Genomic DNA, 17782 nt, shown 5'->3' with positions numbered 1-17782 from the left:
GCCTCCAGCGAGCAACCCTTTGAATGTCTGCACTGTCTGGCTGTACAAGGTATAAAACCAAATTAATAACTTTAATTTGCTTGGCTGCTGCTGGCAGCTGGGGAGCTGGGCTCGGGGAATCTTTCTTGCAGAACCTGTTAACCACCCTCGGCATCACTTCTCTTCCAACGAGAAAACGTGGTGCTTGCCCGGGTTGGTCCGGATGCTCAGGGAGCTGCAGTGGTTTGGATCAGACCATGGGCAGGGCGCTCGTGCCAGCGTCTGAACTACACAGGAGGAGGCTGCAGAAAGGTGGCCTGCCAGTCTTTCGAAAACAGGGAATAAACCCTGTAACTACCCTAGCTGGCCCCTAAACCCACATGGGCACAAGTTGTGGGACGCTGGCAGGAGCAAGCATGGTCCTGACCTGCTGCGTGGAGGTACCGCTGCCTCCGGCGGGGTCTGGGGCAGCGTGAAGACCGTCCCAGTCATCTTCCCCAAACCTCCTCACGCTCAGTGGAGAAAGTCTGCAATGCTGATAGCACTTCTCCATCACGTGGATTTTTTTTTTTTTTTTTATGGCTGTAAACGAAGCCTGTCGGTGCGGATTTCGGTTTGGGATACAGCACGGATCCTCTGCAAAGGTCGGCAGCCTTGGGACGGGAGGACCCGAGGTTTTATCTGCTGTGATTTTTATTCAGGACGTTGATTTCCGTTGACTGATCGAGTGATTTCTCCTCTGCATCCCATGGCTCCCAGCTCCCTGGTGATGTGCTGGAGGGCTGCCTTCGTGTGGCTCCTCTGTAATTACCTCCTTTTCCCCTAACTGACCATTATACCTTACAAACTGCATTTAATTGCAGCAGGATAATTACAGGTGATCTTCTAGCACATCGTTTTAAAACGCTCAACCTCCTGAGCCAGGGCCGGCTGGCAGTTTCCATCCTCGGTGCCAGCGAGCTGTGCCAAAATGGGTATTTCTGTTCCCGCTGCCTGTGGAGAGGGACCTTCGGAGCAGATAATGAGCTTTGCCGGGCTGGGAAGGTCACGGCCGCTATCTCATTACTTGCCCTTGTGGTTTCATCCTCTTATTGCAATACATCAGCGTAATAAAAGAAGCCAGCGTGCCAGCTCGGGGCATGGGTTAGTTTTAACTGGCAGGAGGCTTCAGCTTGAAGCTGGGTATGAAGGCATCAGGGCAGGGTTGGCCCATGGGCTTTGTGGCCGTGGGTGGCTGCCAACGGGACTTTTTGGGGTTGGGAGAGGAGCTGGATCGTTTCCAGAGAACGAGGTGAAAATGCGGTGCGAAGCGCCCTGAAAATCTGCGGTCCGGTCTTGTCTCGCATCTCCCCATGCCCGTCCACGCAACCCCGCGGGGTCTGCGGCTCACGTGAGGAGGAGCTGGGGGGGTGTAGGATGGGAGCACAGCAAGGAATTTAGTGGAGACAGGACCCTGGCACCTCCCTGCCTGCAATCAGAGGAACAGCAAAGCTGCGTTGCTCCAAGCTTGCAGGAGCCACGTGGCCCATCGTGGCGCTGAGGATGTGCAAAGGGCTCTGCCCCTCTCCTTTCCCCGGGGCATTTCCACCCGCTCTCCTGGCGAATGATAGAGCCTTAATGCCATCGCAGCGTGGTGCTTGCAGGGGAATATTTACGGAGCTCGGGCAGGTGGGAATCTCCATCGCTGTGACAGCACTGCGGAGTTGCTTCCTAGAGTCGCTGATGGCCACAACTGGAAATAGAGGCTGAGAAGCTGACGCCGTAGGAAAAACCTGCATTCAGAGCTTGTGAACGCTTTTTGGCTGAATTATTTCTGCCTGGCAAAACCAGATGTGACTGTGTCTCATTAGAGAGCCTTCATGATGATGAAGACTGATGTATGTTGGAGCTCACCGTTGGGACGCTTGCACGTACCCGTCCACATTGGCAAAAATAGCAGGTTTGCAAGAGCATGGTCTATGGGTTTAAATTCACCCCGGCCAGTTTGATGCTGGGACTGATCCTGCCTGTGGACTGAGCTCTGCGCAGTGGGAGCAGGTGGGAGCAATCGGGGATGGAGATAACACAAATGTAGGGTCAAGTCCTTCCATGCTGCAGGTATTAGGAAGCAGGAGAGAGCAGAGGTGAATACAAAGCAAAACATCTTTTCAAATATGATGGGTTACACTGATTTTTTTCTTTTTTTCCCCAACGGACAGGTGCAAACTCATGTTTGTCCTTTGTTTATCTGATCCAAGTTTGGTTCCTGCCTCTTCCCGCGACTGGGGGGCTCCTCGGGGTGAGGCTGGGCATGGTCCTGAGCTCCCAGGGACGTGCTGGTGTTCAGGATGTCACTGGAAGCATATACGCCCATTTTTCTTTATTATCCTGGGATATTTGTTCCCTCTTCTTCGTGCTTCTTCACCTGAAATATGAAAACCTGATGCTTTGTGTCACTTTCCTGGTGATTCATTTCTGATGTTATTAAAGGAAAAACTTCTTTCCCTGGATGAGACTCAAATCCTGCTCCTATCCATAGGAGAGGTTTGATGAAGAACTGATGAATCGGGGCTTTTCTTGGACAAATCCTGGTAAAATCAGGCCAGGTCATAGAAGCTGAAGCCCTGAACCTGTTGCTTGACCAGGAGATACCTCGATATTCAGGTGCCACCTGCAGCCCAAATTTAAAGTAACCTGCCAAGAGCTGAATGAATCACATGTGAAAGCCAAGTAGATGGAAACATAGGAAATAACCGAGTCCCTGGCATGGTTAGAAGAATGTTAGACATTCAAAACTCTCTGGTTTTAGTAATTTTGAATAGTTTTGAGTTTTTCAGGCCAGTGTTTATCTGAAGAGGACCTCCCTTGGTGTGGCAATGAGCTGGAGCTAGCTGAAGCACAAGCATAGTTAATTTGCCTGCAAGTTGCCAGCCTGCCTCCAAATTCCTGTAGAATTTCCATAAAAATCATATTTTCTGACTTCTAAACGTAAGAAGAAGATTAGTCTGTCTCAGCTTGCGGAAATTGAGGGGAGGGAGGAGGTACAGCCCTGCCTTGCGCTCAGCTTCACGTGGAGTTGATTGCAAAGGAAGCGACGAAGCAGAGGGGATTCGGTGTTTCAGTGTAATATAAAAAATAACCTAAAAATAGAGCTCTGAGAGCTGGCAGTCTCTCTGGTCAGACAACAGAAAGGCAGCTCGCGGGAGCTGGCAGCGTCCCGTCCCCGAGCGGACATCCTGCACCGGGAAATCTTCTGCTGGGCGCCCGGCAGGCCCAGGGATGGGCGATGCTTGCAATCGCGGCGATGCCGAGGAGGGCTCGGGGGGCTGCGGCAGTGGTTAATGCCACCAAGGGGTTCTTCTATCAGCCTAGGTCGCGGTGTCCCTGCTGTCGCCTACCTGGTGGCACAGGACAGGGACGCTGTGCATCCTGCAAGGCATCGCTTAATGCGTCCTGAGAGGACGCAGTGGGCTTGGGCTGGGCGTGTCTGCTCGTGTCCCCGCGGCTGGCGGGTCCTCTTCCCCGGAAAAGGGCCCATCGTGGAGAGGAGAGGGCTTTTGGCCATGGTGAAAGTGTTGTGGGGGCCAGGCCAGGCCTGTTGCTCTCTGCTGGGCTGTGCGGCTCCAGGGAGGAGCTGGGCATCCTCCCTCTCTACCTCCTTGGAGCAAAGGGCTCTCCGGCTCCCAGCCTCTGTGGGGATGGCTCCCATCGTCCTGTCCAGCTTCTCCACATCTGCAGGATCGGGGATGGAGGTGGCTGCTGGGGATCTCAGGGCATCCTTAAAAGGCTGGGCTTGGCTGAGTGGTGTGAGCCCAGCCGGGGCGCCCGGGGACCAGCAATGGGGCTGGGGACAGGAGCAGGCTGCGGGGCTGGGGCACGGCGAGCCGGGCTGCTGCGGGAGGTGGGACGTCACGAAGGCTTCGTGGCAGTTGTCCGTGTTGCAGCCATCTCCTCAAGATGATTCTGGTTTGGATGGTCAGAGTTGAACTGTCTTTAGCCCCATGGGTATGGGGGATTGCGCAAAGCTCTGAGATTGCATTTCGTAAAACCAAGGTCCCGGGAGAGGAGGAGGGGGAGTGGTGGGGAATCGGCTCTGGAGCCACCATGTGCCAGCGCTGGCTCTGTGACGAGCTCCTGGGCTGTGAGGGCTCTGCTGGGTGCTGACGTGTCCCTTCCTCCCTTCCAGGCTTGCCGCGATTTCCTGGACTTAGCTGAAACTCACAGCCGAAAATGGCAGCGGGCGCTGCAGTATGAGCGGGAGCAGAGGATCCGGCTGGAGGAGACCATCGAGCAGTTAGCCAAGCAGCACAACAGTTTGGAGCGAGCCTGCCGCGGAGCCCCCGGCCTGTCCTCCAGCAGCACCGGCATCACCAGTGCCGCCAAGGGTGAGCACCGGCAGGCCGGGCCGCGGGGCCGGGGCTGGGTGCCGTGACGGGGCAGAGCCCTGCGGGAAGCCCTGGGATGGACGGGGGCTTTTTGTTCCGTTGCTCCCAGCAAGTCGGCAGGAATGGGAAGGATGTATAAGGCAACGCCCTGTACGCCCGTGATTTTTTTTAATGGATCCCGTTATGCCATGATTGTCCTGCTGCTCCTTGCCTGGAGACTTGGATGTCCCCAAGATATGGATGCAGGAGGGGGCTGTGTCCCAGCTTGCTTGTGCTGTTTCAGAATATTTCAGTAGCTTTAAGCCTCACCGGCAGGCACACCCCTGCCTGCTGGAGGGCAGCCGCGGGGCTCGCAGGAAGCCCAGGGTCCCCTGGTGCTGCCAAGTTCCCAGCTGTGCAGGGTGGCAGTGGCACAGCTGGGGCTCATTTGCTGGTCGCAAGAGTTACTGGGCAATAAAATCCAGCAGCTTTGCATATTCGTGCCAAATCTCCTTCCCTGCGGGAGGCATTAGTTACAGCCTGGTAGCCGAAAACTGCAAATAATGCCTTGTCTCGTTTTTAAAGGATGTATAGACTCAAGGGAGAGAATAGCGGCTGTTGGGGGGGTGGCAGTGCCAGGTGCTGTATGGCCTCAAGGAAAGGGCCTCAAGTTGCACCACGGGAGGTTTAGATTGGATATTAGGAAAAATTTCTTCACTAAAAGGGTTGTTGAGCACTGGAACAGGCTGCCCAGGGAAGTGGTTGTCACCACCCCTGGAGGTATTTAAAAGACATGTAGACGTGGCGCTCAGGGACATGGTTTAGTGGTGGGCTTGGCAGTGTTAGGTTAATGGTGGGACTCGATGATCTTAAGGATCTTTTGCAACCTCAATGATTCTGTGATTCTGTGCAGCTGGGGAGGGCAGGGGGGAAATCGCCGTAGGGACAGGCACAAATCCAGCCCGACCCATCACAAGGGGTGACCCTGCTCCTTTGGAGGAGCGTGGGAACGATGCGGGGAAGGAGGTTGCCAAACCCTGCCAGGAAGCCGAGCCAGCTGCTGAGCCAGACGTGCCGCTGCGGCAAGGTGGCTGGAGCCGGGGTGGCTGTTCTGGTCCCTCCACGTGGCCTCTGCAGCCCTGTGTTGGACACCTGCGGCGTCTCCCTGGCCGCAGCAGCAGTACCAGTACCACCCAGAGCCCCCAGGAGAGCTGGGTCAGCTCTGCCGTGTGCCCTGCACCATCGTGGCTGCGTGACTGCTTGGCGCGGCTGCTCGAGCAGTGGTTTTGTGGCCGAGCGGTGAAGCCCGCGGTGAGGCTGTACTCGGGGAGCAGCGCAGCAAGGGCAGGAGCAGGGGAGCTGCACCAGGTCTCAAAAGTCACCGCAATTAATGTCTGCTCCCAGCTTCGTATCGATCTCTCCCACTGCAGCAGGGAAGAGAAATGTTTGTAAGTGCGGGGCTGGAAACCTGGCAGCCGGGAAGTCTGTTTAAGCATCACCTGAAACATGTGACTTTTTTTTCCCATTTTAATCCAAACCAGATTTCCCGGCAGATGGGGCAGTGCTGGAGTGGCAGCCGTGTTAGACATGGTTGGGCGTGCGAGTCACACGTGTGTGTCTGGCTCAGGCAGCCTGGTGGCATTTTTGGAGGTGCTCCTGAGCACGGCAGGGAAGCCTTGCGTGCCTGGTTTGGGGAGCAGGACGCACAGGGCACATCTTTGCTTTTAGGAGCTACGGCATCCTCTCGTTGTGGAGTGGGATGGAGAGGAGCGGGACAAGCTGTAAAGGGAGCCAGCGTTGGAGGGGACACGGTGGGAGGAGGGTGGGCTCTGGGGACAGACTTGCACTTGATGGTTCAAAAAGGGGACTGGCAGCACCCGAGCATCTCAAACCCTTTGCGCCAACAGGGAGCGTGCAGTCTGCCAAAGGAGAGGCCAGTGATGAAGATGAAGAGACAGAGTATTTTGATGCCATGGAGGATGCACCAGCTTTTATCACTGTAACTGCAGACCCCAAGCACCACAGGTATGAGCCCCCGCCCCAGGGCCACGCATTGCGTGGTGCAATCTGGTGAAACCTGCTGCGAATGCGGGAAGAGCAGGGGAGAGACAGTTTGCCCAGCGTTGTGCTTGGGCTTGAGGGCAGTGTCATCTCCTGCGGAGGGTTATTCTGTGTGCACGTCCCCTAGCAAACAGCTGCCTCTGCCCAGGGCTCTGTACTGCGCCAGTCTGCTCTTGCATTCCTGGAGCAAACGAGGCTGAGGATGGCCCCAGTTATAGCAAAGCAGGTGAGGAAGGGCAGGCGTCAAGCCAGTGCTGCGGTAAAGCTGAGTCCTCTTCCCCAGCAGCTGATGTGGGCTCGAGGGGAGCCTGGACAGGGACTTGGAGGGAGATCCCTTGGATCCCTTGGAGCGACAGTGGGGAGTACCTTGCCTTCGTCTGCCTTCACCTGCTCTTATACCCCGCTGGGCGTCTGTCTGGCCTGGAGGCACCTGTGGTCCAAACCGTGGTGGCACGGCTGGGCTCGCTGGCAAACGCAGAGGCTCTTGGCCCCCAGGCTGGGATGCCCCGCGCTGAGCATCCCCTCCCAACGCCGGCATGCGGCCTCTGTCACCCTGTTGCCTCCCTGGCAGCGTCCTGGGGTGGTGCAGGGAGATGCTCCGGGTGATGGTGACTGTGTTGCACCGACCCTGGCTCTTCTTTCCTCTTCTCTGCCCTTGCTTGTGTTTTCCAGTTGGTACTTTCTTCCCCGCAGGCGTTCGGGCAGTAACCTGAGTGGGGCCAGCGAGGGCCACCCCGAGGACTGGAACCTGGAGGACAGTGTGAGTTGGCCGGGCAGAGCGGGAGGGACAGTCCCGGCGGGATGAAACCAGGAGAGAGGAGCAGGAGAGGAGGAGGTGGTTGGAGGGACTCTCCATCGGGTGCTTCCTGCGCCTCCAGGATGGAGCAGGGTTGGTTGCTCTGTGAGCCATGGCGGGGGGACAGATGTCAGCGGTCTTACAGCAGCACCCCAAACACCCTCCTAAGGGAAGGGGGGAAGTGTCGGGGGGCAACTGCACTGTTATTTCCGCCATGCCCTGGAGAATAGGCTTCTAGTGATGCTCCCCAGCACAAGCGCGCAGTGTCTCCTGAGCTGTGGTTGCTGCTCCCAGGAGCATTGGGTGATGCTGGGTGAGTCCAGCTTAGACCAATGTTTCTTCTGTTGCTTCCACAGGTCTTTGAAGGCTCAAATCAAAGCAGCTACAATGAGTCCACTTGCAAAGATCTCCTGCCGAAGAAAAGGAGGCGGACTCGCATCCCTGATAAACCCAACTACAGCCTTAACCTCTGGAGCATCATGAAGAACTGCATCGGCAAAGAGCTCTCCAAGATCCCCATGCCCGTAAGCGAGCGTATCCCGGGCCCCGAGGGCCCGCGGAGAGGGTGCTGCTGGTGTTGAGGGTTTAGTTTGGTCACAGCTCTTGGCTGTGCAAAGGATTTGGATTACGGCTGCGGGTGGTCCTGCCCGGTGCTGTGGTAGCACAGCAGCCCCGAGCGGACAGGAACGTGTCACCAGCTGCCAACCCCGTCCTGGGGGACCGGCTTCTGCACTGGCAGCGCCCTCTGAAACCACCTCACTCTTCTCCCCAGCCCTGTGATGCAGCACTGATGCGTCCTTGCTGCTCAGCTCTGCTGACTCTAAACCCTGCGTTTTTCCTTGCAATTTATTTGCCCCTTGAAATCACCCGCCTGCTGCCAGAGGGCCAGCACAGCCGGAAAGCTGAACCAGCCAGGCAGGAGGAGGCGTGGAGCTGTAGTGCTCATTGCTTTGTGGTAAATGGCTGTTACATTAGGGACTATTTGAATTGGGTCCGCTCTTTCTTTGGGACTGATCCCTTCTCCTGTGCTGGCTGTGGAGAGCCCTGGAGTGCCCATGCCCCTGGCAGCTTGCTCGCACGAGTGCCAGGGTGAGCTGGAGCAGAGGGGACATTGCCCAAGTGTCCTCTGCAAATCCAGCCAGTGCCGAGGCAAGGAGAGAACCAGGACACCTCGAATCCTTGAGGATTCAAGTGTCTCACCCAGGGGCTAGAAGAAGAGACCTTGTTGTTGATCCCACTTTCCCCAGTGTGCATCCTGGGGACACGATGCTCGGAGAGCAGCCCCACTTGCACCGACAGCACGGCAGGGCTGTGTTTCACCCCAGGGACCCAGAGTGCCTTTATTTTTCTTGCAAAGAGCAGCCTTTTAGAGAAGGAGGTGCTGTGGGGACTGCTGGTGCTGGTGGGTTTGCTCCGTGGGGCGAAGGCTTCGGGCGGGTGGTCAGAGGTCTGTCCTGCTGCCTTGCTGGCAGGAGCCCGTCTGGAGGAACCCTCCTCGCGTGGGCTGCCACAGAGGGTAAGTGGGGTGTGCATTTAATTCTTGCAGACAGGTAACCCTGTGCCTCATATTCCCAGACAAAACGCTGCCCAAGCCAAAGCTCCTTCAAAACCGCAGCCCTTTTTTTCTGAGCAAACCAGCCCTTTCCACGCTGCCGGTTCTTTAGCAGGTCTTCACCAGCCCAGTGAGCGGCATGGAGGGACTGGGTGCCATCGTAAGGAATGCGTTTCCTCAAAAACCATGAAGTCCTGGCAAGCTTGGGAGAGTTGTAGAACAACTGGGGCTGACTGGGGTCTATTGTGGTGCTGACTGGAGTGGAAGTAGCCCAGCAAAGTGTGATCCGTAGCTTTGGAGCTGTATTCAGGGTCCTTCCTTTCCTGGGTAAAGGTGTTACAGAGGCTTGGATGCTGAATTGATTGTATTTCGTCTCTTCTTAAAGCAATGCCTGACACTCTCTGAGTGAGAGCGATGAGTTTGTCTCTTCCTTGTGCTATTTCCAGCCGAGATTTACAGCCCAGTGCCGTCCGTTAGCATTTCTGCAGCAGCATCAATATCAGATAAAGGCGTGATGCGTACAGAAATAAGCTCAGGACGTGAAATACCAGCAGCTGCCGGTGCCTGGAGAAAGTAAATTTATACCTTCCCTATCAATCAAATCATTCCGGGAGCTGCTAAAGCTGAGTCCAAACCTGAGAGCAATACGTTCTGCTCGCACAGCAGCCCCTGTGCCGACTCGGGGGATGTAATTACTTCATCCCTCCCTGGGGGGAGTGGATCTGGTTTCCCAGCACTGCTGTCTCTGTGAACTGTTCAACAGAGCTATGGGTTGTAAAGAAGCGTGGCGTCAGCCGCTTGCTGTCAGCTCCTCTCTCTTGATGTCTGTACAGATAGAGGCAGGGAGATTCTTTGCACCCCACGAGCTCAGCCGCATGCAGCATTTCTTTGGGAGATTCACCCCAAGAACAAGCAGCCCGTGGTAAGGCACCAGGGGGTAATTTAATCTCCTTTAAACAGCCATTTAAATTCTGTCTCCGTAGTACGTGTGCTTGGAGCGCAGCAAAAACTGGCAGCTCTGTGAATTGAGACGGAGCTGCTGAATGAGGGCTTTCAAGCTGACGTTGCAGTAAACGGAGCGAAGGAGGAGGAGAAGGAAGCAGAGCAGCCAGCTCGGGGAGGGCCGTTCGGAAACGTGGTTAAATACAGTACAAACTGTCGGTGAGCCTGTTGTGCGCACCGAGCGATGGGAGTTTCTCCTTCCGTGCACTTCACCCGATTCTTGGCAAATTAGGAGCATTTCCGAGACCCCATCCCCTTCCTGGGTGATGTGATGGACTGAAAAAACGCTCCTTAATTTTTCCTCTGAATGAACAAACCTGCAGCACTGAAAAGGAAGAAAACAGCTTTAGGGATTTTGCATTTTGGATGGGTTCATCTTCCTTTCTCCGTGGAAAGGTTTTGCTTTGCCGTTGCCCAGGCGGTGCCAGTGGAGAGGACGCAGCTGCCGTCTCATGCCGCCTGCATCCCTCCCAAGAGTTATCTCAAGCCACCTGTGATTTGCTTTTTTTTGTGGATGTGGTGCTGCCCTTTTTACGGCTCTTTCTTTCTCGGATGCTGTAAGATCCCTGCTACTTAAATCCCCGAGTGGAACGGTCTGGGGTTTGTTTTCTTTAGTGTGAAATATATAACTTGGCTTATAGAAGTGGTTCTCCCATCCTTCAACCATCTGCCCCTTCCAAAATGTATTTCTTTGTTCTGAACTGAAATTAAAAAGTGAATTTCACATGGTTTTGAGGCAGAAGACCTTCTGAGACAAAATATCTCCGCCTTCCTTTCAATTATTTTCATATTTCAGTTCTTTTCAGAACAAAAAATGCTGCTAAAATCAACCGTTTTTTTTTTTCCCAGAGATGTTTGCAGCCTGTCCAACCTGGCAACGTACGGCAAAGTTTTCCAATAGACAAAGCAGTGACTTGGGGCTGGAAATACGACCCCCTCGGGCTCTCCCAGGACAGAGCTTCCCCTCCGCTCTCTGCCCCACAGGGCATTGCTGCCGCCGCTGCCTGTAGCTCTCAGCAGTTCGGGTGCTGTTGTGGGACTGCAGTCCCAGGAGCAGGGACACCCCGAAATGAGGCTTTTTGAGGTTTTCTGAGCAACTGAGCTGCAGCCCGGCGTGGGGATGGCTTTGCCAGGAGGCGATGGAGGGCAGCCCGGGAAGCAGCGCATCTCTGCCCTGCGTCGCCTCTTGCTCGTGGCCGGTGGGATTCTGGCCGGGAGGCAGGAGGGAGCTGGTCTTGCTGCTGAGGCTTATTTTGGGGGTCATTGGTGCTCCATCGCCAGAGCAAGGTGATGCCTGGGATGGTATCTGGTTAGCTTGCGGGGCTGCCGGCTCCCTGTACACCTCTTTGCAGCTGGGAACTTCAAAGCCTTCATGCTCTTGTGGTACAGTTCAGGGAGCTTGGCGGAGCACGCATTTCTTGCCTTTATTTAACGTTTGCCTGATGCCGCAGAGGCAGTGTGCAGGCAGCTGTGCCTTGGCACATCCAGCCCTGTGCTGTGAGCTGCCCTGCAGGGCTGCTGCTTTGGTTCGGCAGTTTCCATCCGCTCTGCATCCCTGACTCTTGGGGTGCATCGCACTGTGCTTGGAGAGCCAAACGTGTGGGATGCCGGTGGCTAGCAGGACACCGGGCTGGGGGGAAAAAGGCAAAGGGTGAAGTTCCTGGCTTGGCATCTCTCTTGCTTTGCTAACCCTTACTTGTTCCCCTCCAGGTAAACTTCAACGAGCCGCTCTCCATGCTGCAGAGGCTGACGGAGGACCTGGAGTACCACGAGCTACTGGACAAAGCAGTCAAGTGCGAGAGTTCCACGGAGCAGATGTGCTTCGTCGCTGCGTTTTCGGTGTCTTCCTACTCGACGACTGTCCACCGCACTGCAAAGCCATTCAACCCGCTGCTGGGGGAAACCTATGAGCTCGACCGGCTGGAGGAGTTCGGCTTCCGTTCCCTGTGCGAGCAGGTGAGCCGGGGTCCGCGGAGCGGCTCTGCGTGTCTGCCCCGCTGCTTGTGTCTGGCCAAAGCAGCCCTTCCCTGAAGGAGACCCAGCATCTCCTCACACTGAGCCTTCCTCCTGGCCGAGACAGCCAGCAAATTCCTGTTGGCATTGGCAGAAGCAGCAGCGGGCACAGCCCAAGCCATTTTTCAGAAGCCCGAGGACAGTGTGCCAGTCCCAGCGTTGCAGAGCAGGAGGCAGGGAAGAAGGGGAGGAGAAAGGTGTCCATCACCCTGCCGGGTCTCCTGGCAGCCTACACGGGGCTGGGGTTGCTGTCACGTCTCAAGACTTGAGCAGAAAGGGAGAAGCTCTCCTCACCCGAGCTCCCTCCTAGCCTGTCAGTGATGCCTGCGAGCTCTGATGTGGTTCCTCCCTGTTTCAGGGTGTCTTTGGGCCAGAGGGTGCCTCGTGGTCTTGTTTCTTTCTTGTTGGACTGAAAATTTGTAGTATCAGAGCCTGGGGGCAACCCAAGAACCTCTGACAGCCCCATACTCTAACCACAGAGCGCATCTGGCACACACTGGTCACACAGCAGGTCTTAATTAAAAACCTGGAGCACTTAATGAGTTGCGACCTATAAAGAAAACCAACTGTTCAATATTTAGCACACTTGGCTGGTCTGTCCTGGATTCCTGGGGATGGATGGGGCCAATTATCACCCCTTGAAGGCAGGACATCACATTCTTTACTGAATTTCTTTACTGAAAGAGTGGTCAGGCCGTGGAACAGGCTGCCCAGGGAAGTGGTTGAGTCACCATCCCTGGAAGTATTTAAAAGACGTGTAGATGAGGCGCTTAGGGACATGGTTTAGTGGACATGGTGGTGGTGTTGGGTTGATGGTTGGAATCGATGATCTTAGAGGTCTTTTCCAACCTTAATGATTCTATGATTCTGTGGTGGGGGCTCTGTGTTCCCCAGGGGGTGGCTGCGCCATCTCAGGGGCAGAGCGACTGTCATGTCTTTCAGTGTTCAGAAGCATCAAACAAAATCACAAACCTCTGTCACTCTGCAGAGGCCGATGCAGGTCCAAGATCTGCAGAACCTTTCAGCTGACTGTGCCCTCGAGCCCTGTGGTCTTTTTGGGGGGGCATTGCATGGGAAAAAGCTCTTGCTGCTAATCTGGGCATGCCATGCTGTGGTACGTGATGCTCACAGCAGTTGTCGGACATGCGGACAGGGCGTGCTGGGAATACGCAGTGAGGAGGCTCAGGCTTGCACCAGCATCCCTGTGTTCCCTTGACGTGGTTTAGCTTGTCTTTTCCCTCATCATCATCTTCTCCAAGTCATGGCCTTTCAGACCCAGGTTTGGAGCAGGTGCCATGGTCTGCCATCAGCTCCTCGCAGGACACGTAGGTGTGGACAAAACCCCTCCATGGTAATGGGTGCCCAAGCTTGGCAGACTCTTGCAAAGGTCTGGCCCGAGGCAGGACGGCACCTCCCGTCACACCCTGTCTCTCTCGGCTGTGCTGCTCCGGGCAGGGATGTTGAACGGGCTCTGTGGGATCTCCTGGAAATGTGGCCCTTTGCCTGTGACAAAAGGAAAGGTGCTTTAGTAGATGATCTCCAGGATTTGTGTCTCTGCTGTGTCTCTGTGCCATCCAAAGCTGCGTGCCTGGTGTCAGCCACCTTTGATTGTCCCCAGCGGTGCCCAGATAGTCTGTCCCAGCCTTGGGAGCTCGTGCTCTGGGCTGCAGCGAGCCAGGACACTGCTGACCAGAGTGTAAAGACCTACAGCTGCGAACGTGCCTCCCCTTCCTGCTCTGCCCAGCGCCTTTCCTGCTCCTGGGAGGCAGATCAGAGGTGGCAGCATCCCTCCAGGCATCCCCTGGCTCTTTGCTGTGAACATCGCAGAGCTCAGGTTCATCACAGCATCACCCCTTCACCTCAGCAGCATCACACCTTCGCCTCCCCTCGCCTGGCAGCGATTCCCCCGTCCTGCCGCACAGCCAAATTCCCCAGCTGGCTTCATGCACAGCAGAGAGAAATTAGGGGTCCTGTTCTCCAACACCTCCCTGGTGCCCCGTCTCCCTGGGCTGTCACCCTGCTCAGCCCGGTGTTACAGGAAGTGGATGATTCCTTACCAGGATGCTTGATCCATCCCTTAGCCAGCAACACCCCTCGTCCTCCTGGGGTACGGTCAGAACAGCAGGTTGGGTTTATTACCCTCATTCGGGCTGTGCTGATGAAGCCCAGCGCTGCCTGTTGGGTACCGCCGGACATCCCCAACCACATCACTCCCACGCCTTGCCACCCCTTTCCTCATTCCTTCACCTTCCTTTTCACCACCCTCCTTCCACCATCACTGTCCCCTCCCAAATAAATATCCTGCCCTGAATTACGTTTTCCAGTTGGTCCCGGTTTTCCTAGACCTGTACCCAAATTTGGTATTTCTGACACCTCCACGTTAGCTGAGCCACAAGCCGGGCTGAACCCCTGGGTACGGCCCTCCTGCCTGGTCCTTGACTCCCTGCCTCGCTGGCACGGCATGTGAGATTCATCCAAAATTAGGTTTATTGTAACTTGGAGTTACAATGCTCCGTTGCCGCACTTTGGAGCCTTCGGTCCATGAGCAGAGCCTCTAAATCCCCCTCCTGGAGCCATCTTAAAGGTGACAGCACAGCTTTGCACCGGCGCAGCATTAGCAGTGCTGCGGTTGGTGCGGGCAGCGTGGGATGGACAGACGGATGCTGTTCCCACTGCTCTGAACTTTCCTTGGATGCTGCGTGTGCTGCTCAGCCCACCGATGCGCTTAGCAAAGCGTTGATAATCTTGTGCTTGAAATCCAGTTATCCAAATAGGATTTTCTGCTGCTGGTGACAGTGGGATTTAATGGAGAGGTTTTTGCTCTGCTCACATTTGTAATCCAGTAGCTCGGGGCGCTCAGCCTGTAATTACATCGGTGCAAATAATCTCTGAACTCGGTGGCGTGGCTGTCGGGGCCCGGTGGTTGGCGGGTTCCCGGTAACGGGCGGCGTGTGCTGTGCCGGAGCGCCGCGGGTCGGCTGGGAGAGACCCCGCGTGAGGGCAGAGCCCTCTGGCTGGGGTGTCCTGCTCCCACCTTGGTTTTGGACAACTTTTCCAGTGCAGGGGAACGTGAGCACTGGCCTTTTACAAGCCATCCCCAGGGATGGAGGATGTCCTGTCTGCTTTTCCAGCCCAGTGTGTCTATAAGGGCAAAGCTGAAGTCTTGGCTGGGCAGGTCCATGTGTCTTGGACAACCTGGGGACCTGTGTCCCAGGAGTTCCCAGGCAGAGCAATGGGAGCCGCTGCTGGTAGGAGAGGTGCTGTTATGCTGGGATTACTGGGGATCTGGGCTGGGGTTTGGCACATCCCTGTTTCTCAACCAGGATCCCTGGAGAGCGGAGTCGTGTCCTCGGGTCACAGTACAGCATCATCTCACAGAGATAATTGCTCAAGTTAAGTTTTTTACAGCTGATGCTTTGCTAATGAGCCTTAGAAAATCCTGGCAGGAGCTCAGTGCACCTCCCCGTGCTGCCGGGGTACCACACGGGAGGTCACCCCAATGCCAAGGAGAAGATTGGGCGGTTCAGGTCAGCACATGGAGCATCCTTAAGGCCAAGGTGGTGTGGAGCTGTTACCTCTCCTAGGAGTCACGCTGCAGTGGCCGAGCACTCGCCAGAGCTCTCCGGTGCTGGTGGCTATGACCTTACGGGCCGTTTCTGCTCTCCCCCAGGTGAGCCACCACCCCCCGGCAGCCGCCCATCACGTCTACTCGAAGCGAGGGTGGACGTTGTGGCAGGAAATCACAATCGCCAGCAAGTTCAGGGGCAAATACCTCTCCATCATGCCGCTGGGTAGGTGACTTATGCCGAGAGGATCGGGGCTTGCTTTTTTTTCCTGCGCTGCTCATGCAATACCCCAGAGGTTAAAGCAACCCCTGCCGGTCCCTTGGGCTCACGTAGGGTCAGTGAATTCCATCCCGAGCGACGCAGGAGCACAAATCTGTGCTCCCGATCACAGACAACCCTACGATAACTCCTCTGCCCTGGAAATGGCAATTACGGCACCTGCAAAGGGAGACTGCTTTGCTCGCTGGCAGCACCATAGCGGATGCGTGTTGGAAATATCCTGCTTGCCCATGCATTGATTTTTCCTTAAAGGATATTTAAAGGTTAGCTTGCTGCCTCTCCCTGGCAACCAGATGCAATAAGCTGCCTCCTTCCAAGGTTTTATTTGTCTTTTGCCTACCCCTGGGCTGGGCAGCACGCCCGGGGCTGGTCCCAGAGCTGTGCTGGTGCCCAGCCGGTCTCATGACCCTGCGAGTCAACCAGGCAGCACATTTCTGACCTGCTGTTAAAATTAGTGCTTTTTGGAGGGGGCAGGAGGAGGGCAGAGGGCCTTGCAGGTATTGCAGCTCCCTTCCTGCAGCAGACCACAGAGCGTGCAGCAAGGGGAGCGATGAGTCCAGACCCAGCCCCGGTTGGGGGCTGATGATGGGAGATACAGGTGGAGGGGCCAGGTCGGCTCTGGGGACGAGCATGGTGCTGGGGTGTCATGCTCCAGGGGAGCGTGCCCGCAGCCCTGCCCGGCTGCCTGCCCTCGCTGAGCTCGAGGCTGCTCCTCTCTCCGCAGGCACCATCCACCTCGAGTTTCACTCCAGCGGGAATCACTATGTCTGGAGGAAAGTCACCTCCACTGTTCATAACATCATCGTGGGCAAGCTCTGGATTGACCAGGTCGGTGGCTACGGGTCCGAGGTGATGGGTCCTGCCTGGCCTCGCCTGGCTCCGGGGAAGGGCAGGGGGGCTGGAAGGTCATTGCCATCCTGGGGTGTATGCCAGCGCTGCCTGGTGTCCGCACCGTACTCCTACCGCGATAGGAAGGTGTGTTTGCCTGGCAGGGATGGGGGGGAGGCTTCTTGGAGCTCCTGATGGCTCTTCCCAAGGCCAGCAGCTCCGTGGGGCACGGTGGTCACGCCCGTGATGGGTTTTACCCTGCTGCTGGCGAGCCGTGGGGCTGGCGGGGGTGGCCGGTGCGGTGGCTGCAGGCAGAAGTGATGCTGCAGCTGGTGTCGATTTGTACCTGCACTACAACTAACGCCTGATTTGTCTCCTTGCAAAGTCTCTCACTCGCTGTGGTTCTGTGTCTTTCATCTAGTCTGGTGAGATAGAGATTGTTAACCATAAGTCAAAAGATAAATGCCAGCTGAAATTTACCCCCTACAGCTACTTCTCCAGAGACGTCCCCCGAAAGGTACGTATCCGGGTATCCCCCTGCTCCTTCTGGCAGCCGCGTGCGGGGTGAGACCTGGCTCTTCCCTCCGAGCTGGGCTCGCGGGGTCCCAGTACTGCAGCCGGGGCCAAGGGGCTGCGTGGGCACCTCTGATGTGGCCCACCAGGGAGGGCTGGGGGGACCAGCCGTGTCCAAGCAGAGCCTGTGCTTGGGCTCTCCCTGTGCCAGAGCTGGAGCACTGAGACTGGAAAGGATTTGATGGGCTGCAGACCCACCTGCGTGGTCAGGATGGGCCCACACTCCCCCTGTGCTGGGCACAGCTGATGTCCGAGGACACATAGTGCCAGGTCCAGCTGCTCCGGTTGGGGCACCTGGAGGGTGTTCTGCCCCCTGCGCCTCTCCCTATCCTCTTGGTACTTCCAAACGCCACCAGAGCCATCTCCTTCTGCCAGGTGACGGGGGTGGTGAGCGACGCTGATGGTAAAGCCCACTACGTCATGTCCGGCACGTGGGATGAGAAGATGGAGTGCTCCAAGATAGTGCAGAGCAGCCACGGCAGCACCAGCACGGAGGGCAAGCAGAAAACCGTCTACCAGACGTTGTCTCCAAAGGTCCTGTGGAAGAAGTACCCCCTCCCGTGAGTCCCCTCCTCGGCGCGGGGTGCTGTGCTTGGGGGTGCAATAGCCGGACGGGGATTAATGGTGTCACCTTGAGCCCCACGAGATGGAGGGGTCTCATGTGCCCAGCCCTGAGGACACGGGAAGGGGACCAGGATTTGGGTGGCTGTGTGGCTTTTTCTGGGATGTAAGCACACAGCAGGAGGGGAGAGCAGGTCCCTGCAAGGGGAGGGTGGCTTTGGGGAACACT

The 17782-nt window shown here is 56.4% G+C and overlaps 1 protein-coding gene across 10 annotated transcripts in view; it reads left to right on the top strand.

The window, feature by feature from the left end:
• OSBP2 (oxysterol binding protein 2) overlaps nucleotides 1-17782 on the top strand; it is a 127634-nt gene that overhangs the window by 108474 nt on the left and 1378 nt on the right. For 8 of the 10 annotated variants that reach the window (XM_075167150.1, XM_075167156.1, XM_075167153.1 and 5 more), the window contains 9 exons: nucleotides 4145-4343; nucleotides 6230-6347; nucleotides 7056-7143; nucleotides 7536-7703; nucleotides 11444-11689; nucleotides 15417-15537; nucleotides 16316-16419; nucleotides 16841-16936; nucleotides 17368-17552. In XM_075167150.1, coding sequence (XP_075023251.1) covers nucleotides 4145-4343; nucleotides 6230-6347; nucleotides 7056-7143; nucleotides 7536-7703; nucleotides 11444-11689; nucleotides 15417-15537; nucleotides 16316-16419; nucleotides 16841-16936; nucleotides 17368-17552 — 1325 coding nt within the window. The remainder of the gene's footprint in view (nucleotides 1-4144; nucleotides 4344-6229; nucleotides 6348-7055; nucleotides 7144-7535; nucleotides 7704-11443; nucleotides 11690-15416; nucleotides 15538-16315; nucleotides 16420-16840; nucleotides 16937-17367; nucleotides 17553-17782) is intronic. The other 2 variants (XM_075167151.1, XM_075167152.1) reach the window with 2 other exon arrangements.

The sequence above is a fragment of the Calonectris borealis genome, chromosome 18, assembly GCF_964195595.1.
Source record: "Calonectris borealis chromosome 18, bCalBor7.hap1.2, whole genome shotgun sequence".
NCBI lineage: Eukaryota > Metazoa > Chordata > Aves > Procellariiformes > Procellariidae > Calonectris > Calonectris borealis.
This window is presented reverse-complemented; position numbering and strand designations above follow the sequence as displayed.